Consider the following 23,024-nt stretch of genomic DNA (forward strand, 5'->3'; position numbering starts at 1 on the left):
CTCCTTTGAACCCCTGCGAGTAATCTCTGCGAAGGACTAGGACTGACAGCCTTCATGGGGCAGTGTAGTTAGTAGTGGGTTGTGGCCTGTTGTGATCAACAACCCCCAGTGTGATAAACCCAGCTTTATCCTCACCTCAACATCTTTAAATTTGACCCCTTATTCCCTCCGCTTCACATCCTGTCTGTCAAAGATGTTCTTTTTCTGCTGTCTGGTTTGGTTGTACAGAGGGTGTACAGAGGGTGGTCTGGTCGGAACCAGTCGAAGGTGCCAACTTCAGGCATAATCCTGCGAAGCAGAACTTGTGCCTGGCTGCTGGGTGCCCAGATTTGAAAGGACATCTTATTTCTTAATTATTACAAGTAGGCCCTTCTCAATTTAGTGAAAAATTGAAATATTCAAATATTGATCTTTCGTGCAACCACTAGCTCTGTTCACTGGAAATAACAAAACAAAAACCATGCAGTCACAGAATGCTTTTATAAATCCAGGATTGCACTGGCAAGACAATGTAACTACATTCTAGAGATAAAATTACTTTTTAAACTAACTTTTTTAAAGATCACTCAATTAATCAATGGCAATCTTTATTTGCAAGATAAACTTGCTTCTGTGAAAGGTTTAACTTCATCAGCTGCAGCCGTAGACCAATCTCTATCATCTTTAGATCGAAGCCTACCAGACTGCTAAATTCATCTTGGGGAAATCTGGAAAGCTTCCCATGGAATGCATTCCACCCATTGCTTGTCAGTGGTTTGTAACTCACATCTGCTTGCTTTCTATTTGCTGGCTTTATTTGTTTTAGGCAGTCCAGCTTGAGATCGCCCCTTCCAAGGATCATACCTTGTTTACTATATTCTTCCACAGTGCTTTCTTTCTCTAAACAGACCTTTAAATCTTGTACATATCTTGCCACATTTACTTTACATTCAAAGACAGAGGTCAAATATCCGTCTCTATCCTCCAACGGAGCTTGGTGTTGCTTTTCTTTTTCTGACTTCAAAGTGAGAGGATTAATGGGACAATCTTGCAGAGAAATGAATGGCTTTTTAATAGCATACAACAAAATCTAAATGCCTGTAAATTAATTGTGTGGATGTTTCAGAATGTATCAAAATTAGGAAAGCACAAATGAAGCCCATTTTTGTAATTCTGAAGTGTGGTGGCAACAAATATTTTAATATGATCAAAACAAATCAATACACTTGATGATGACATTTCCACACATTATTGATTTTGCGCTGTATACTTTTATTAGCAAAACTCTGTGCAAACTTAATGGCCATTTCAATTGAAAATGTGTTGTCAGCAATGACAGTGCACTGCCACAAAATGCATACTCCACTTTATGCCACTCCACTCTACACCAATGTGCTCTACTCTGGAACACTGCCTTTACTCCATTCCATTCTGTGCCACTTCACTCTTTGTCACTGCAGTCTACACCAATGACATCACTCTACACTTTCTTCCAATATCCTGCATCACTCCATTCTATGCTGCTTCATTCTACTCTGAACCACTCTACTCTAGGACACTGCACTATGTGCCACTATACTCTACTCTTCTCCACTCTATGCTATGCCAGTCTACACCCCTTCATTTTACACCACTGCACTCTGTGACACTGTACCCTCTGCTGTGCCACTGCACTCTACCCTGCATCACTCAACTATACGCAACTGCACTCTATGCCACTCTACTCTATTCCACTTTGTGCCACTGCATTCTGCGCCACTGCCCTCTACTCTGCACTACTCCATTCTACACCGTTGCCTTCTACGCCACTGTACTTTAGGCCATTCTAATCTATGTTACTGCATTCTATGCTGCTGCATTCTATTCCACTGCATTATACTCCACTTCACTCTATGCCAGTGGTTCCCAAACTTCTTTGACCCGCGCCTCCCTTGACCTATTGGCTATTGTCCGCGGCTCCCCATTATGCTTTTTTTTTTTTTTGGGTGGGTGGGGGGATGTGAGCCGGGCCTCAGGAGTACTTACATTTTTCACTCTGAAAATAATTGGAATAAAGCCAATGAAGGTATTATAATCATAGATGTAACAACATAAAAATATAACAGTTGTTTAATTAAAAAAATATATAATTGGTTAAGTCAGAAACAATATAAACTATGCTTAGAAATCTGTACTGAGGGGAATGTATCCAGTACTAATCCTATGCTAGACAGCATATGCTCTCCTCTGCACTCTGGTGTTTGACTGTGCGTCGCACAAAGCAGCCTATTTGTGTGTTAGATCTGGGAGTGACACCAGCAGCATGCAAAGTTTTGCATATATGGTGCTGCAGTCTGTTTTCTCTTTAATGCAACAATGCACAGCAAAATTTGAAGTTTCATCACATTGTGTGAAATCTTAGTAAACTTGAGCCTGCAGGTTTTTGTGAATAGAACTAGTGTGTACTATAATTACTACCACTAGATGGTGTTTGAGGATTAAACTTCAAGGCCCTTCCTTGCTGTATTTCAATTTCTCACTCGAAATTCCACAATCACGAGCTGTGCACTCTAAACAAGGAAAATGGCTTTTGACTTTTTTTAATGGAGGGGATTATCTAAATTCTAATATGCAGCTGCAGAATTAGGTCACTGCTATCGGTAATGATGCAGCTCATGGCGCCCCTGTCTTGTTTTGATGGCGCACCTGGGCGCCGTGGCGCACAGTTTGGGAACCACTGCTCTATGCCATTGCGGTCTGCACAACTCTACTCTGCACGACTCCACTCTACACAAATGCAGTCTATTGTACAACACTCTACACCAGTCCACTATACTCCACTGTACGCCACTCTATGTGACTCCACTCTATGCCATTCAAATTCACAACACTTTATGCCACTGCACTCTACGCCAATGCACTCTGTGCCTCTCTAGTCTATTCTGCACCACCGTACTCTATACCAATGCTCTCTATACCCCTGCATTCTATGCCACTGCACTCTGTCACTAGGTTCTACTCCGCTGGGCTCTTCACCAATACACTCTACTCTGTTTCACTCCGCTCTGTGCCACTGCATTATAGGACACTCTATTCCACTGCACTTTACCCTGAACCATTCTACTCTACACCACTGCACTTGGTGCCACTCAGCTGCACTCTGGGCGACTCCACTTTACACCATTCCACTCTACATCACTCCACTCTATTCCACTGCATTCTGTGCTTGTGCCATTGAATTCTACGCTGCACCACTCTACTCTATGCCACGGTAATCTAAGCCAATGCACTCTATGCCACTCCTTTAAAAACACTCTATTCTACTCTGCACCACTCCACTCTACACCACTGCTCTCTATGCCACTCAACACCACACTACACCACAGTACTCTACACTAATGCACTCTATACCACTGCACTCTAATACACTCTACTCTGCTTCACTGCACTCTGTCACTGAATTCTATGCTACTCTGCATCATTGCACTCTACGCCACTGTACGTCATTCCACTGCACTCTAAGCCAGTGCACTCTATGCCAACTACACTCTACGCCACACTACTCTGCATCACACCACTCTACGCACCTGACCTCTACTCTACTATACTTTGCACCACTCTACTCTAGGCCACTGCACTCTACACCACTCTACTCTGCACCACTCCATTCTATGCCATTCTTCGACACGGAACTCTATGCCACTCTACTCCATTTCAATCTCCATTGCACTCTACACCATTACACTTTAGGCCACTGCACTCTAGGCCACTTTAATATATGCCACTGCATTATACGCCACTGCATTCTAAGCCAATGCATTCTATGCTACTGCATTGCACTCCACTGCACTCTACGCCACTCCACTCTATGGCAATGCACCCTAAGCCATTCTAGTCTACAACACTCTATGTCAACGTACTCTGTCAGTCCACTCTACTCTACTGTATGCCATTCTACATGATTCAACTCTATGCCACTCAAGTTCAAAACACTATGCCACTGCACTCCACACAGTGCCACTCTACACTGCTCTACCCCACTCCACTCTACACCACTCCACTTTATGCAACTGCACTCGAGGCCACTCCTCTCTATGCCTGTCTAGTCTACTCTCCACCACTCTACTGTATGCCAATGCACTCTACACCACTGCACACTTTGCCACTGAACTCTCTATGCCACTAGACTCTACTCTGCTGGACTCTACGCCAATTCACTCTACGCCAATACACTCTACTTTGTACCACTCCATTCTATGCCTCTGCACTCTACCCTGCACCACACTATTCTGCGTCATTTTACTCTACACTGAACACCATACCCTATACCACTGCACTCTGTGCCACTCTGCTCTACTCTGGACCACTTCACTTCACAGCATTTCACTCTACATCACTCCACTCTATACCACTGCAGTCTGTGCCACTGTACTCTACGCTGCACTACTCTACTGTATGCTACAGCAGTCTAAGCCAATTCACTCTATGCAACTCTATTTGAAAACACTCTATTCTACTCTGCACCACTCTACTCAACACCACTGCTGTCTACGGCACTCTTTTCTCCTCTGCACCATGCTACACAACTGTACTCCTCACCAATGCACTCTATACAACTGCACTCTGACACTCTACTCTACACCACTGTACTCTGAGCCACTGAACTCTACACCACTCTACTCTGCATCACTGCACTCTACTCTGCTCCATTGCACTCTACACCATTGTACTGCACTCTACGCCACTCTACAGCACTCTAAGCCAATGCACTTTATGCCAATACACTCTACACTACTCTAGTCTGCATCACTCCACTATAAGCCACTGCATTCTACTCCACTCTACTATACTTTGAACCACTTTACTCTTTGCCACTCTACTCTGCACCACACTACACCACTGTACTCTACGCCAGTGCACTCTATACCATTGCACAGCACGACCCTCTACTCTGCACCACTGCACTATCTGCCACTGAACTCTACACAACTCTACTCTGTATCACTCCACTCTATTCCACTGCCCTCTACTCTACACCACTGCATTCTACCCCACTGTACTGCACTCTATGCCACTCTATAGCATTCTAAGTCAATGCACTCTAGGCCAGTTCACTCTACGCCAGTCTACTCAGCATCACCCCACTCTGTCACTGCTCTCTACTCCACTCTACTGTAATTTGCATTACTCTAGTCTACGCCACTGCACTCTACACCACTCTCCTCTGCACCACTACACTGCACTCTATGCCCCTCTACGCTACTGCACTCTATGCTACTGTACTCTGCACCACTACACTTTACACCACTGCACTCTACGCTACTACACTCTGCAACACTCCACACAACTGCACTCTACCCCACTGCACTCTATGCCACTGCCCTCTACTCAGGATCACTCTCCTCTTTGCACTCCACCACTGCCCTCTAGGCTGCTCTACTCTTCTCTGCACCACTTTATGCCACTGCATTCTATGCCGCCACATTCTACTTCTCTCAGCACCACTCTACACCACCCTACTCTATGCCACTCTACACCAATTTACTGTACCCTGAGCAACTCCACTCTATGCCACTTCACTCTATGCTACTTCACTCTACTCCACTCTATACCACTCCGTGCTATGCCACTCCACTCTTCTCTGCTCTAGGCACCCCACTCCACTCTACAACACTTTACTCCACTGTGTCACACTTTACTTCACTCTATGCCATGCTACTCTACGCCCCTCTACTCTACGTCACTCCACTCTATGACACTCTATACCATGTGACTTTACATACACCACTGTACTCCACTTTATGCCACTCCACTCTGTGACACTCTGTGACACTCCATTCCTCTCCACTCTATGCCCCTCTACTCTATGACACAACATTCTACCAGGGGCGGCTCCTCTGCAGTGACGGAGGGGCATCGTCCCCCTGGCTGAGCCAGCAGTTGAAATCATCTGGCTCAGCCAGCAGGGAGGGGCGGGACTGGGCCATGGGGAGGTGAGAGGGGAAGGAGAGGTTGGCCAAACACACATGCACACTTAGGTTTGTCCAACCCGGCTTTATTCACAGCTGGGCTGGAGAAACAACACAGACCCCAGGCTTTTGTCTGAGCGGCACTCCGAGCTGCTCAGACCAATCCTCACGCTGCTTACATGCTATGTTTAGCATGTAAACAGCACCAGGATTGCTGGGGAGCCGGTGCAGGTGTCCCAGCAAATCCTGGGACACCACAAGAGCAGCGAGGCGGCAGAAGATGGTTGTGGCAGACGGGCATCGGAGGTAAGTGTTTTGTTTTGTTTTTTCTTTTTTTATGTTTCTCCCGTCGTCTTCCCCGACCCCCTGCTGACATATGCAGCGGCCGTCGCTGCATTCTGCTCTACAACACTCTACTCCATTCAACTCTACAGCACTTAACTGTTCTCTACAGCACTCCATGATCTGTCACTTTACGACACTAATCTCTATGACCACAAGACTATACTCCACTCTACCACACACTTATTTTACGGCATGCTACTATATGCCACCCTACACCACTTAACGATACTCTCCACTCCTCCACTCTATGACACCTGATGGCATTTCAATCTACGACGCTCTACTCAACTCTGTGCCACAACCCTCTATGTCCTTCTGCTCCACTCCTCTCCAAACCCCTCCACTCTGCACCACTCTACATCACTCCACTCTACTATAAACCACTCCATTCCACTCTACACCACTGGACTACACTTGAATCCACTCTACAACACTCCACTTTTCGGCACTCCATTCTATGACACTCCACTCTACAACACAGTATGCCACTCCACAACATTCCAAAACACTCCATGCCACCCCAATCTACACCACAGCACTCTATTCCATGCTAAAATATTCTAGCTATGCTGACTGCAGACATGCTGGTGTACAACATGGCTAAAACACATTGGCAAAGCCAATAGCTCTTGCGTAAGCAAGACCTCTTGGCTTTGCCAGTGTTCGCTAGTACAGTGCATCTTCACTGGGGAGAGACAGTCTCCAGTGGAAACTCTCTTGATGTATGTTGTGCCTAATATTGCATAAAAACACTATTCACAAATGTGGGTATGTTTTTCCTATATTCTCGCGCCAATTTGGGCTCAATCCGACCCAGGTCAGTAGGCACACTAGAAGCTGGAGTTAACATAGTTTATTAAGAAATTGTATAACATGAGCATGGTTACGTGGTCATTAGGGAAACTGTCATCTGAGGACTGGTGTGTGCTGGCGAGTGCAGTTAGCTCACCTAGGGATTGTCTACATTAATATTGCTCTTGGGTTTTCGGAGAGCACCAGGGGACACCCTTATCACCACTGTTGAGTTGTTTATATACTATCCAGGATCTCAAAGGTCGTTCGCATGAGAACCAGGGCGGGGGATCGCATTATAACTGTGGAGGTGGGCCCCACTGCGGGCTGTGTCAGGCCGGCCCTCTCATTCTCTTTCTCTCTCCACTGTCATTGAATGCCCCTCTCAGCCTCCCCTGTGTAGCCACCATCTTTCCCTCCAATCCATCTCTCCCTACTCCCTATCACTCTCTCACAGGGGTGTAGCTTCAAGGGGGGTGTCTGGGGTGTTACACACCCCCACACTAATAAATATATTTTCTAATGAATAGTTGGGTACAGGTGCTTTCAGTAGGGAATTATGAGATGTCTGTTGGATTTGATCTGGGATTTTTGCATGCACACACTGACATAAACACACACGCTTTATCTCTCATTTCTGTTTTGAAAACCTTTAAAAATGTTGATTATTTTACAAAATATTGTTTCTCATTTAGTACCCCTTCCAGTCCGCAGTCATCTCTCTTTCCAGTGACCCTTTGCCCCCTTGTGCACCCTGCTGCTCAATGTACTTTAACATTACATGCCAGTGTGATTGTCAGGAAATCTGAAGCTCACCCCACCCCCGAACTTACTGACCAAGATACGCCCTGCCCTCTCACTCATCCCCTCCAATGTCTCTATTCCAGCCTTCTATAATTCTTCAAGCCTCTCACTTACACCTTTCTCTTATCACTTACTACCCCATCCCGCTCACTCACCTCCACTTGTATCCCCCCCTTTCACTTTCTTTGCTAATTTCTCTTCCATCTCTCGCAGCATTCAGTGACTCCCCTTAAATGCCAGACCCCCTTTCTTTATCCCCAGTCTCCCACCCTTTAGGCTCACATCTCCCCCTCATTTCTCTCTCTCCCTTTGTAGCCTGCTCCCCTGCCTCGTTTCCCATGCCATGCCTGCTCAGGTTACTCCCTTCCCATGCCTCGTTTGGGCAGCACTTGAGAGTTCAGCTATTTTCTCATACTTTTCCAGAGTCCACCCATTCCCTGGCAGTGACACCAGGCCAACATGGAGCTAGCTGGCTAACTGGGAGGGGGCGCTTTAGCTTCAGCGTAGAAGCTGAGGTGCAACAGGGGCATGCAACCTGCCCGAGAGTAAACGAGGCATCTAGAGAACTGATCTAAAACGTCTTCTGTTAATATCTCAATATAATCCCATTCTCTTACGGATTAGGCCTGATTTGAATGCAGGTTACTAAATGCAAACACCCGGATCAAACACAGTGCTGATGACACAGGATGACCAAGGTCTGACCTGTGCCTGTTGGACTGGTCTGATAGATCAGTGTGTGGGCCAGTTTTGCCTGTTTGTGAGTCTATTTTATGGTCTGGAGGGGCTTTTTTAACTGCTGATTTCCCTGATACTACCACACACATTGGCTGAAATAAGCACAAATGCTTGCGGTCTCCCATAACTTGCAGACACCAATATAGCGGGTCTACAAGTTCAAAACCGGCCCACCTTGTGGGTTCCTTTTTTAGCTCTCTGCTTCGCTAACAGGGGTGGGCAATATTATTTTGGTGCCCGTGACTATTTTTTGTCCAATTCCGACCCTGAGGAAGACAATCCCAATCTTGCCCTGCCTCAGTGGAATCATTTACTTTAGCTCACCCTCATACCCCAACCATTTCGGTGTCCCACACATTAGAATATAGTCTCAACTAACAGGTCGGAGACTCACTCAGTAGAATACAGTCTTACTTATTGGATCTAATCCTCACTCTTGGGAGCACAAAATCACTAATTGGTGTGAATCTCAAACATTTGACTACAGACTCAGAGCCTCATTTACAAGAACTGATGCATCACTGTGTTGTGGCAGTGATGCATCAAAAATACTTATGCTGTGTCAAAAAAGTTTACAGCACCATGGATGAGCTGTATTTACAATAAGTCATATGGTCCCAGGCGTCACAAATACTGACGCATCCGAGGGAACGATGCTGCAAGGCATCCACACAAAAACGGACTCATTGCTGAAGTTGGTGTCAGAACTGACGCAACTTCAGCAATGCGTCACAAAATCTGAGGCAACGCGTCAGTTCAGATTGACACATGGAGCCTAGTCTGTGTGGACCAATGTAAAAGACTGCAAAATGGTGGAATATCACCATCTACACTTTTACATTGGTCCTGGGTGTAAGTAGTAATATGTGCATTATGTGTATGTGCCACATTACAGTGGGCATAGTCTACTTATGTGTATGCAGAGAACTGTGTTTGTGTGGCATAGTGAGTGACAGTGTAATGTAAGTAAATACAAGTATATGATGGAATGTGAACTGGAAATACATGTGTTACCTACCTTATGTGTGTACTTACCTGTTGTCCTTTGGAGTACGCAGACCTGGACTTGTGGAACCATTCCTCCTTGAAGAAGTGACAATTCTAGCCCGTCCCTTTCAAAAAGTACACAAGGTCACATTGCCTTGCTGCAGTGGATGATGGGATCATAGTTGCCATGGTCCCAGGTTCGTCAAGGGGTCCTATAATATGATTGGCACATGTGTAGACCTACTACAAACAGTGAGGAGGTGCAAAACAGATATCTTCCAGGGTATGAACGGACTTCACATGGCCAGATTCCGGTTTTGAAACCACTGCATCAGTCCCTAAGTCTGGGTTTTGGTGGCGTATGAATTATAATGCATTTCAGGCTATGCATGATGCGTCTTGAAGAAGCGTCAAAAGAGGAAAATCTTTTAAATACCACCTTGTCAGTTGTAAGTGACTTTTTCCAATGGAACACCCACTCTGCATAGATTAAAATGGGTGTGACTCAGCCAGATCCCGCGCAGGTTTTTTTTTCCACGCAGGGCCAGGAAAAGTGACAGATTTTGGCAAATGCGTCACTTTGTAAATATGGAGCTAGCAAAACATTGCAGTTATGTCAAAAAAATGATGCAATGGTGGCACAAGCTCCTTGTAAATAAGCCCCTCAATCACAGCATGACTGAGCAGGTGGGTTCTCACTCCTTGGCGTGAAGTTTCCAACAGAGGGTATGTTTCTTAAACTTTGGAGCGCAGTGTCACTGATATGATTTAGCTAGCACATCTCAGAGCACTGTATAACTCACTGAGGGCCAGTGTCACTCACCACAGTACAATATCACTCAATGGGTTGAAATCTCACTCCCTGGAGCTTACCCTCTCTCACTCGGTGTAAGTTTAACTTCTCGGAGTGTAGTTTCACTCACTAAGAGTCTTACTTATACACAGATCAGCATCAATCTTAGCCAGTCCCAAAGCCCCACCAGGCATTAGCATAGCATCGTGTAAACAGCACACTTCAGATAAAAACTCATTAATTAGACTGGAGCCATCACATCCCAGCTCACGCCCTGGGTCCTTCAGCTTTAACATGTTGCTAAAGTGAACATCCCTTTTTTAAATAGAACATACATGTACATTTTTTTCTTTCATCACTCCAGATACTAAGAGCTTCCTCTTAGCGCCCTTTAGAGGCTTTTCCTTGATGTTTTTTTTTGCTAGGCCAGCACTTTGGTACGCAGGAAAAGGCAGCATCTTTGTGAATCCTCTGATGGTGATGCCAAATTACTGAAAAAACGTCTGAAATGTAGCCTTTTTCAGTAGTTGGGGAGCACTGCAGCAGGCAACATGTTATTTTGCCTGGAGTGTTGAAAATTCCTTTACCATACCTGATGTTGGGTGATCGGCTTTATCTATCTAAAAATGTATTTCTCCTAATTCCTATCTGCCTGTGATATTAATCACCTGAAGCAATGTCCAGCTCCACTCAAAGCCTGAAAGTTCAAGCTGAGTCCAACAAAGGCAGAATTTGTGCTCAGTGTCAGTAACCACAAACAACAAAAAGCACAAAATGCTACAAAGGGAGATCGCCTACTAAAAGCAGCAACTTGTGGGTTAGGCTCCCTGGCTGGAGGGGACAAAATGTCAATGAGGATCAGACAATTACACTTGGAGATGAAAATTGTGCTTCTAGATCTGTCTAACTATATCAAGAGCGTGTCATGGTTCTACCTGAAAGATATCAAGAATGTGTCATTGATCGATCTGATAATCTCAAGAAGGTGGCACAAATCTATCTGAAGAGATCAAGGACATGGCCTGGATCTCTGACTTCATCAAGAATGTTGCATAGATCTATCATACTATATCAGAACATGGCACAATATTAAGTACACATCACGGATCAGTCTGAAGGCATAGCATGGATATGTATGACGACATTAAGAAAGTTGAACGTGTCTATCTGATGATATCAAGAAAGTGTTGTCGATCTACATGAATATGGCAATGAGCTGTCCCAGCCCTCCTGCTTCTAGCCTACAGTGTGAAGAACGCGCTTTGGAGCTGTCCAAAGATCACAAGAGCTTGCCATGAATGATGCTGACAATGGCACAAACGGCGACCAGGCACCCCAGCTTCCTCTGAAACAGATTAAACACTTCTGTGGGTTTGGGAGGGTCTCCTTTGCCATGAATGCAACCATTCCTTTCCAAAGAGCCCACGATCACATGGTGTCACATACATGCACCTGTTACCCATAGTCATTAAGCCTCGCTAGAGGGATTTCCAGTTCTGACCTCTAATTTATGCATGTGGGGCCAGGCCAGTGAATGACCAAAGTGCCATGTGGTCCAAAGGCAAGCACCGTGGAGGAACCGGTCTCAGACGTCTTCCCCACTACAGCCAAATACGAATTAAAATCAATAAATTTAGCATCAAAGTATATAATAACAACAGGATTTTCGTGGAACAAGAATTCTCGTGGAAGGGACATGAACTGTGCCCTGCACCCCAGCTGGACCTCCGTGAATAGAGGGGTGTAAATGCTCTTTCACCAGCCCTTGAACTCACCACACGCCCCAAAAGAAATGACCATATCAAAAAAAGGTGTTTTTTTTAACCTATCAACCTAAGGCTGTTTGGTAATCTCTTCCCAATGTTCATTCACTAAAATAAATGACCACTAAAATATACAGATATTTCTCTGGTAACTGCGTTCGGGGCCATTCTCCGGGCGCTCTGCAGTGACAGCACTTTTTGGTGACATCCCTGCATTAAAGACACCCGTGGCCCACCTTACCTCCGGAAGGCCTGCGTGCAGGTGCACAGGAAGCAGAACGCCACGACGCCCCTGACGTCCATCTCGGCCCTCACTGCTGTGCGGGGTCGGTGCGTTGGTGCCTGTTAACGGGGGCTGCTGTCGTGTCAGCCAGTAGAGGGTGCAACTCCCGTGTGCACCTGTGGTCTGCCGCGCCCTGTGCTGGAGGCTTGGCGCAGATTTCGTCGTTTTGTTGGCCCCAGGCTTGATCGCAGAGCTTCAGCAGGCTGCACTGTTACTATGAGGGCTGGCTTAGGGGCCGCTGTAAAGTATTTGGGACAGGCGGTCGTGCACGCTGTTGTCGAGGCCCGGACCAGTTACAGGTTTTATACACAAACATTGGCTCCCCTGATAGGCTGGAGCCTAGTTGTCGAGCAAATACGTTAGTCTAGCTGGGCCAACCCTGCTATGGCCTCACTTCCTGCCAGGGGGCAGCGAGGGCACACAACATTACACAGGCCCCCCACTATGAACGTCACTGGTTCTGTGAGGGTCCTGTACCTAAACTTCCCTCGTGCTACACGAGCAGTGAGACCAAGCAGGCATCTCTGCAGGGATGGAGACGGGGTCAAATATTTTATGGGCTGTGGGATTATTTACATTATACGAAGCCAAGAATTCCTTCGGTGGCATCAGTGAGAAGTTTACCTCATGTTATCCTATCCAGCCACAGCTCTGCCAATGCACCCCTGTCTTGACTTGCAGCACCTCCTGCAGTTCCTGCAAGGGCACCCACAAGCCGCCGCTGCTATGCACGCGCTCGGTTCTGAGTAAGGCAACCTGCACACTGCCGTTCCACTTCACCTCTACGCTGAAACCTCCTTGCTATTCCAGAATAAAACCTTCACGCCGTGTGTCAAACCACCTCCGTTCTGTCCAGCAGGCAGGTGCCCCGAGGAATCATCTTCTATTCCAACACTTTGGCTCTCACACAGTGCTGCTAGCACGCCTCAGTCCGAAACTGCCTTTCCACTACTTCTAGTCACACCTTCTGCCCCCGTTGCTGCTGCAGTAATACTTGGGCCCTGTCAGTGCATCTCACCTTACCTCACATCCCCCCAGGAATGGGTCTCGCACGCATAACTTTGCTAGGGCACCTCCCCATAAGCCTCAGACCCACTGATATTCCAGAATGGGGCTCACGCGCGCACTTCTACCCATGCAGCCCAGTGCTGACCTGCTATATTTCATGTCACACCTTTAATATCTCTAGCGGCCTCATGCGTATGTCTGCGGGGTACCCCACTCTCGCTCGCAAATATAAGGAGACCAGGGACATAAGTGCACGCTTGTGTTTTCATATTTCCAGGGGGCACACAGGTTCTTCCACAAGTATAGGCACACATACACCATTGAGCAGAATGGAGCACATTTTTCACAAAACAGCGTTGCAAGTGCAAACGACAGCATTCATAGAACAGGTCTACATTTATAAAGTTTGCAAAGGCCATTATAACTAAATTTCCACAGCTCACCAATACATTTGCTTTCCTAATATATTTTCACCATTACATCTCCCTGTAGCCCAACAGACCCAGTAATCCACACATACCGAAACACATCGGCTTATGTCCTCTAAGTCACCCTACAATCCTCTCAGTTTCCATTCTTCTTGTTTCCCTTTTCACGTTGCCCCTGCTTTTCAACCTTTGCTCTTAAACACCCACCATTCTTCGCACAGGTGGCTCTCAACATTTTGAATAGGTGCGGCACAGAGGGTGGCACTGCACAGAGCCTGGTGCTCACACATTCAAAGCCTTTTTGAAGAGGTTGCCTCCTGTGTGCCTGTGGAGAGCAGTTCCCAATACCAATGACCTACGATTTAACAGATACTTCTCACTATGTGCATGTGAGAAATTGGGTTGCTGGTTGAGTGGCTGTTAACCCTGCTCAAGCAACAGCCACAATCCCTGTTGCAGTGAACCAGGAGTCACTAAATTAACCTTTGCTTAACCCTCTGGTAGATTGGCACAAAAGCATGAGGCAATGTATAAAATGTTTATGCAGCACAGAAACAGTAATAAAGTGAAAACACAACACAAGAAAAAGTCCACACAACTTTAGGGAAATAGTCCATTTTAATAAATTAGTTGACACTAAAAACAACAAAATCCAATTAGTAGAACTAGAGTTATGAATTTTTAAAGTTTAAGGTGAAAACTAGCACTTAAAAGAACAAATCGGCAACTAGTTGTGCGAGACCGGATCAACGTCGAAAAATAAGGCTGATGGTGATTGACGTTTAGCTTCAGACTTAAAAGAAATTTAATAGGAAATGTCTGAGAAGGTAAAGTTTAGCCAGGCAAGGCTGCAGGCGGTGTCTGAGAAGATGTCATTTTTGTTGGGGAGCCGCTGGACGAAGTTGCAGTGAAGGTTTCCACGTTTGGACTTAGGCCCATATTTATACTTTTTTAGCGCGCATTACAAAATACAATTGTATTTTGTAAGTTTGCGCCGCTTTTGCGTTAAAAAGCGGCACAAATGCAGCGCTAAAAAAAGTATAAATATGGGCCTTAGTCTCTATTTTGGAAGTCAAAAGTTTCCAAAGGGACGAGGCTGGAGGTGATGAGGTCTCCACAAGGCTGGATACCCCTTCTGCGAAGGGTTGAAGATCAGGATTTGCTGCTGTAGAGAAGACCGTAGTGGAGCTGCTGCGAAGTCAGGCCAACTGACAATGCACTTTGGGTGGATAGATGAGCTGGTTGGTTCTGGTTGCCTCTCGGTTCTCAGAGTGGTTTTTACTCGAAATTATTTTAAGCCCCAAGTTTTGGATTTGGCTATCTGGGGACCTTAACTACCACTTCCAAGGGTACAGGACTGGAGGGGCACCCCTGGGTGTGTCAGGACTCACTTAGGCTAGGTCCAAGGGCGGGTTGAAGATGGAGGGAGCCTTTTCTGTCCCTGAAGCTCTGATCAGGAGGCCAGAAAACGACTCATTGGAGTCATTCTGGTAGTCCTGGGTTCAAGAAGTGAAACAGGGCTCTAGCAGCAGGGCAGGCCTCTGAGGATTCAAGCCAGGCTTCAGGCAGCATGGCAGTCTTTCCATGTGCATTAAAGCAGTCTTCTGAAGTACACAGCAGGCCACAGCAGCAGGTGATCTTCTGAGAGTCCTCCCGCAGGTCCAAAAAGTGAACTGAAGAATGGGTCTGAGAGTCCTATTTTTAGACTTGGTGCCTTCTTTAAAGAAGGTGGCGTTTCAAGAGATTTTCCTTTGAAGTGCTTGGAATTTCCTCACCTTCCCTGCCCTGGCTCCTCCAGCCTGATTCAGGGACAATGTAGGGGTGTGAAGTCTTTTGTGTGAAGGCAGGGCACAGCCTATTTATTTGCGAGTGGGACTATGCCCTGCCAGCCCACCAACCCTGCCAGAGATGGCCCATCCAAATTAAAAAGAGTCTCTCTATTGTGTGGCCTTCTGGGAGGAATAAACAAAGTCCAACTGCCAACTACACAAAATCATGTGACCCAGGAACAGGCTGTAGGCACCTAATATTTAGGGCAGGAAAATGGCCCAACAGCCTAAAAGTGTCATTTTCTAAATTGTGACTTATAATCTGCCTTTACCATACAGAGGATTTTAAATTACAATTTCTCAGAGAGCAAACATGAAATCCCTTATCGAAGGCCTCCACCCAACACCCCTGAATGATGATGCCAAGTCAGTCTTAAATGAAGCCATAACCGAGGACGCTTTCAGAGGCCTTGACCACTATGCAACCCGGAAAAGTCCTAGGTCCAAACGGATTCCCCAGAGAATTTTATAAAACCTTTATGCCACATCTGAAAAAACACCTCTTGCGTGTTATTCATACCACCCTTGATGATACGATCCTCCCATCTGATTATCTCCAGGCTGAATCGTGGTCTTTCTGAAACTTGGCAGACCCCCTGAAGACCACTCCTCTTATCTTCCGATTTCCTCCTTAATTTGGAGGCGAAGATCTTGGCAAAAGTCCTTGCTAATAGATCAATTAAACATATACCAGATCTGGTTCACCCAAACCAGGCTGGATTTATGCCCCTGTACGCCGCTCGCCACAACATCCGCCGAGTGTATAACGCCTTAGCCCTGGCCACTCGTTTGCATCAGCCGGAGACTTTGTCCTATCCAACATCAACAAAGATTTTGATTCGGTCAGCTGGGACTACCTCTTTGTACTTCTTGAATGCCTCAACCTCGACCTCAATTTTCTCGCATACACACTCCTATTATATGCAGAATTGACAGCCACAATGTGCGTCGCTGGCACACAATCAGACCCCTTCCCTATTTGCAAGAGGGCATGCCAGGGATGCCCACTACCCCCATTATTATCTGCTCTAGCCATGGAGCCCTTAGCCAGGTGGGTCAGAGTCGATGCCCAAATAAGGGGATTTTAATGGTCCGCATTGTTCTCCAACTGTATAGGGCTATACGCGGAAAATATCCCTATTCTTTCTTATGGATCCTACAACGTCGGGATGCCGGCTCCTGCAGCTCATGCAGATCTTTGGAGAGACCACCAGTCTCTACCTCAACCCAGCTAAATCAATTGTATTACCAGTGGGGAGTATGATGTACGTTGGACATCGGGCCTCACTATCACCATGGAAGGTTTTTCATATTTAGGGATATACATCCCCCCCAACCCTGGAGGTCGCATTGACACATAACTGAGCCCTGGTTCTCACAGGGGCTCGAGACGAGGTGCGGGGATGTACTCCCTTACCACTGTTTCTACTAGGCAGATCATCTATATTTAAAATGGTTTCAGTACCGCTCCATTTATACCAACTCCAAAACTACCCATATATAATCACTCAGTCATGGTTCTGCCAACAAAATGCAATCCTGAATAATTTTCTTTGGGGGAGCTGCACGGTGCAGAAAGCGCTCATCATATGCTTTCAATAAACATATAGTGGAGGCATTTCCACCCTGATGTATACTCCTACTATGCCGCCTCCCATCTACAGGTCATTAATGACTGGTGGTACTGTCCCCAATCCGACCCAGCTTACGCCACAGAGCACTGTACTATGGGCTATACCCCTTCACTTGACTACCTGTACAGTAACTAAGAGACGAAGTCCTTACCTCCGGCCACCAAAGTGGTAATAGACTTATGGTGGAGCTCCTTGAATGGATCGGTGGGGCAGTCTGACACGCACAACCCCCCTTTGGCATGGCTCTATATTATATCAAGTCACCCTCCTGCATGGATTCCAGGGCTGGGACAACATAGGCATCTTGACACTTGGTGACATACTCCAGGGCTTGATCCTAAAGTCGTTCCAAGACTTCCAAGAAGAATTCCATGTGTACTGTAACCAATTTTATTGATACCTACAACTCCGTCTTGCCTTAACCCCATACCTTCAAAATCTACAGGAGCTACCAGACTTTAGCTTCTTAGAAGGACAAATATTATTCGGAGACCTGGGCACACATAAAAGTACCAAAATATATTGCTTTTTGATCACCCACAGCCCCTCTATCACCCACAAGTAATGCACAACTTGGGAGGCCGATCTCACCAACACAGACGATGACAACTGGTCAGAAGCCCTGGCGGCCCCAATGCGCGGTGGCAATTTCTGCTCGCCTCAGGCTTATCCAATTCACGTATCTTCACAAGGCATACTAAACACTGCACCGCCTACAGCACATAGGCATGATTGCTTCCCCGACTTGCTTGTGATGTGGAATAACCAAGGATACCTTCCTCCACACAGTCTGGAGCTGCACCACTTTGACATATTTTTAGAGGGCTGTTAAATCAAGCCTTGGATTCGTCTTGGCATGGGATATCCCACTAGACCCCAAGGTAATTTTCCTTCATAGTATAGAAGGGCTGTGGGGAAACTGATACAAACGCCACTTACTATTCTTAGGCCTGACAGTGGCCAAAAGGACATAGCCAAGCTGTGGAAGGCTGCTCCCTTCCGATGTTAGGCTTGGTGAAAAGGTCTAGATCATTGAATTGTCCTGCAGGTTGCGATGTTTCACGCTAGAGGATGCCCCCAGAAACACCCTGAGATTTGGCAATGCTGAGCAGGTTACTGAGGCATGGTCTTACACCCAATCCCTACCTGTGGTTCTTCATTCGATGACAGAATTCAGCACTATGGACACACACGTGCCATCACGCACTAGGCCTGCTGTCTTGTGAGACTGAGTGCTACTACAAGATCATTATGCAGATGGGCAATTGTAACTCTCCTGTAATTGAATCTGCCCGCTTTAGCCTTGCTTTTTCTGCTGAAAATTAATAAAATGTGTTCTGAAAAAAAGATGAAAGGCCTACGTGCTGCTAATCAAAAGTTAGTTCTTATTAAAGGTAATAAAGCAAACCAATGTTATCCTATGGGAGAGGTACGCCTTACTGTAGTGGAAAACAAATTTCGGTGTTTTTCACTACTAGAACATGTGAAGCTTAAAAGTACATGTCCAGCCTATTAATTATAATGCACATTGCCCTGTGGGCTGCCTATCGCCTACCTTAGGGATGACTTGTATGTAATAAAAGGAAAGTTTAAACCGTGGCAAGGGGGTTATTTTACCAAGTCGAATTGGTGGTTTATTACTGCATTCAGGCTGCAATGACAGACCTGAGACATGTTTTAAGGGGCTATTTTAGTAGGTGGCACAAATAGTGCTGCAGGCCCACTAGTAGCATATAATTTACCAGCCTGGGTATATGGTATACCAGTTTAATAGGAACTTATAAGTAAATCAAATATGCCAATCAGGTGTTAAGCCAGTTTTCCTGTGTTTTAGGGAGAGAGCACAAGCACTTTAGCACTGCTCAGCAGTGGTACAGCACGCAGAGTCCTAAGGCCAACAAAAACGTATTCAGCAAAATAGGAGCGTGAAGGCAAAATGTTTGAGTGAACCACCCTAAGGGTGACAGGTCTAACATAGGAAAACCTGGGACTTTCATGATGGTGATGTAGAATATTACAAGAGAATTGTGTCAGAACGTGCATATTCATTCATCCACCTATAGATTCACCTCATTGCGTTAAACATCTACTCCAGAGATCTGTCTCTAACCTGCATGTCATTCATGCCTTAACTGTACATGTTCTGTGAGCGATGGAAGCTTGTACTAGCCTGCCCTGATGGAGCTGTTCTGTTGGGAATAGAGATCACACTTGCTGCCTTCTGTGAAAGTGGGAAGCTTGATTTGTTACTTTCATCCTGTACCAATTCTTTGAGGAGTCAAAACTTGTACGACTGCTGTCTTATTTGTATGTGTCCTCTGATGGGGAAAGCTTGCACTATTTATGCCCAAGGTGTACTTGTTCTATGAAGGACTGTTTCCACTCCCAAATGAAGGTGTCTCTACTGCTTATGAAGAAAAAAGGATATATAACATGCATTTGCACAGCATGCCTTTTGAGCAGGTACTTTTGCACATAATTTGATGTGAGGGGATTGTAGTCCTGAGGAAGTTCTCATCTCCAAAGGGACACTACTCAAGCGCCAAAACATGTTGGCTAAAAAGAGAAGCAGGGTCCGTTGCTCTACTCTCTGTTTTTATTCTTGTCGCATAGGGACATCAGTAACACAATTTTGATATACTCCAGAGAGTATAACAAAGAAGGAACATTAATGTTGACAAAAGGGACATATACTTACAAAAACTAGGGAACTCATAACTAGTAGACAATACAACTAGTGAGCAGTGGTACACGGATGTTTACAGTACAAGTTGTGGAACCCACTGATGAACCATTCCACAATAGGTACGTGGATTTCATCATCCTATATGAGTATATGAATGTATGTTCATTCTATCAGAGGTTTGACTCTTCCAAGGGTGTTGTGCTTCTTGTATGTTTATGGGTGTTTACTGAAAATGTATAACAGTAGTCCTCTAACTATTCTCACACCCTCCTTATTTGCCTTAGCTACCTGTGTTGTACCTGTCCTGTATGAGTGAGAGAATTGTCTGATGTTCCTCCTGCTATCTGCTCTGTACTTATTCTTTGTGTAGGGGAAGCTGTGCTGCCACTGTCCAGGTTGTATCTTTATTGTATGGTGAAGCTCTGCATTAAACATTCCACTATACAATTGGAAAAGCAATTCATATTGCTAATGCTCATTTTAATGCTTGGCATGAATGAAAGAGTGAACCCTCGCAAAATATGAGAGAACAGTTTTCTTTTGTCTTATGTGTAAAACAAGCACATTTTGAAATGGAAAAAATGACTTTGTAAACATTCTAAAACATACCTAGCAAGTGGCTCAATGTAATGTTATGTACTTATTTCACAATATTTGTTTGGGGAAACGGGCCTTGCACTCTGACCCAGGAGAAAAGCTTGTGCTGAAATGCATCGAGAAAATACATTGCAGATATACAATTATGCACTGTATTTCTTACGTAACTGGTGACATACTGCTTTGTGTATATATATATATATATATATATATATATATACAACGACCCCATATATATCGTCCTGTAGAAGGCGTTTGCCGAAACGCGTTGACATTCTGTGCAGGAAACTGTGAATTAATTTAATGGAATAAAATTGGTGAAACTCTACTTACGAACATTTTTTTTGTCCTCACGAGACAGCCGAGGGATCAGTGCAGCCGTTTTGGTGGATATTGTTCCATCTGCTTTGGATTATATATATATATATATATATATATATATATATATTTATCAGTGGCTGCAACAAAGGCTTTTGCTAAGATACTCTGCGCCAAATCAGTACATGTATTGGTTAAAGTATACCGTGAGAAATGTGTCCCAATGGCAAGTTATGGTTGTGACATATGGGGGCACACAGATACCAGTGAGCTTCAAGTAATAGAAAATAATTTTCTGCCTAGGCTCCAGGTGGTTCCTGCATGCACTTCTTTTGTGGTACACGAGGAATATGGCCTATGTTTCCTCTCTGATCTTATTGCCCTGGCTCCAGTCTTGTGCTGGTTTACAATCTGGTCAAATCCGGCCCTTTCACACAACCAGCTAGTGATAGAGGATTGCAGCTCACTGGAGTGGGTACCTGATATCTTCTGGCTCAGATATGTTGAAAACATGCTGGAGAGTGTGGGGTGTGTAGAGTTATTTGTTAACCCTAAAGCCTTGAGGAAAAGAGATCCACTGGATGTAAAGAACATGCTGCTCTTGCGTAGGCTGGCAGTTAGAGACAATTGATGGCTTTTGGGAAGAAGCTGAAGACGTATCTTTTCAGGCATTGGTGAGATGATTAATGACTAAATACATGGATACCTTTGCTCAATGTTTGCGCTATAATCATACAAATTACGCCAGTACTTTTACAGATAACAAAGAGACAGGCCTTCATGCTGGCCAACAGACCCGACTTAGGGGGGAGACTGGATTTTTGAAGCCAAAAGTGGCTTCATTTAGGTATCTCCCTTAAACATGTATTTGTTTCAATGTAAGGCTTCCCTATTTTTTTTTCTTCAAAATCTCACTCTTTCGTGTATAAAAGTGTTGGCATGGGTGTGTTTTGGGGCTCACTTTCTTTAATTGTGGATTTCGACTGGCGAAGAAAGAAGCCCACATAACCCATTCACCTTACAGCTGTATGGTGCGGGGGTCCATGCGTGCAGGGCCGGGCTTCCCCTGGGAGGGGCTCATACGCTGCAGGCCCTGCGCCCCTTGATGTCACTCGTTTACGTACTTCCTGCGTGGAGCCTCAGTCAGCCCAGAGCCCTGGCATGTGAACGTGGCGCCTTCCCTGGCCAGGACCTGCAGAGGGCTCCCAGTCTGCCCTCTTTGGGCACTCACGGGAAAAATGCCAGATTTATTACTGTTATTATTATTATTATTTGTGACCTCACTGTAGGTCACTCGCAGTACACGGCCTCTACTGCACGCTTATTTGAATTCCCACAGTCTTTGCAAGACGGAGCTTCGGGAGGGCACAGAGGAGACCATTCCCAAAGTGCCCTGGACTTGATGAGAAAACAGGGGTGTGATGGTACCCAATGACGTCTGCAGGAGACGGGATGATACCTTAACGGGGCCCAGAGTACCAGAGAGTACTGGCAGGCAGGGGCCCTCCCTCCGGCGGTGTCACGGCCTGTGTGCTCTCGTGACGTCATCACTGAAGGGGATTGGGCCTCCCGGCGCTTCACTTGCGAAAGGATCGGCGCTGTTCTGACGTCACCAGTGAAGGCCATGGACGTGCTGTAGATGTTACAGCTGGAGACGCGCGGGGATTCGTGTGATTTCGGCAGCGGGCGGCAAGTGAGCTATCCTGTAGCCACCAAGCAGTGCTTAAAATATATGTATATAGAAGTGCGGTTGCTCACTAACTCAGAGTAAGTTTTTGCACCGAAAAGTGCTCTCTCATTAAAAGTATTGCACCTCAGCAGATAAATATTGGTACACTCCCTTTCAAATTAAGGAAGTGCAGGTAACTGGGTACCTGACAGCACCTGCTCATTTAAAGCACAGCGTTTGAGGCTTCCATGATCAAACCCAGCAAGAGCCATGTAGGCTCTTGCGATGTTACCACCTAGAGGGTGTATAAGCCCTCCAGATACCACTGGTGAACGGCGTTGTGACTATAGACGTCTTTAGCCAGGGGCACATGAGTTAATTTGAGGTCACCAGACTGAGCGCACGAAGACGCATGTGGCCATT

The 23,024-nt window shown here is 45.7% G+C and overlaps 1 protein-coding gene across 3 annotated transcripts in view; it reads right to left on the minus strand.

Moving 5' to 3' along the window:
- Positions 1-23,024, minus strand: part of REN (renin) — a 177,713-nt gene that overhangs the window by 96,671 nt on the left and 58,018 nt on the right. For 2 of the 3 annotated variants that reach the window (XM_069238494.1, XM_069238492.1), the window contains exon 1: positions 12,391-12,723. The exons of the other annotated variant lie outside the window; for it this stretch is intronic. In XM_069238494.1, the coding sequence (XP_069094595.1) occupies positions 12,391-12,452 (62 nt within the window). In that variant the 5' untranslated portion in view covers positions 12,453-12,723. Of the gene's footprint in view, positions 1-12,390; positions 12,724-23,024 lie in introns of those variants that run through there. 3 annotated transcript variants of the gene reach the window in all.

This window comes from Pleurodeles waltl, chromosome 6, assembly GCF_031143425.1.
Source record: "Pleurodeles waltl isolate 20211129_DDA chromosome 6, aPleWal1.hap1.20221129, whole genome shotgun sequence".
Taxonomy (NCBI): domain Eukaryota; kingdom Metazoa; phylum Chordata; class Amphibia; order Caudata; family Salamandridae; genus Pleurodeles; species Pleurodeles waltl.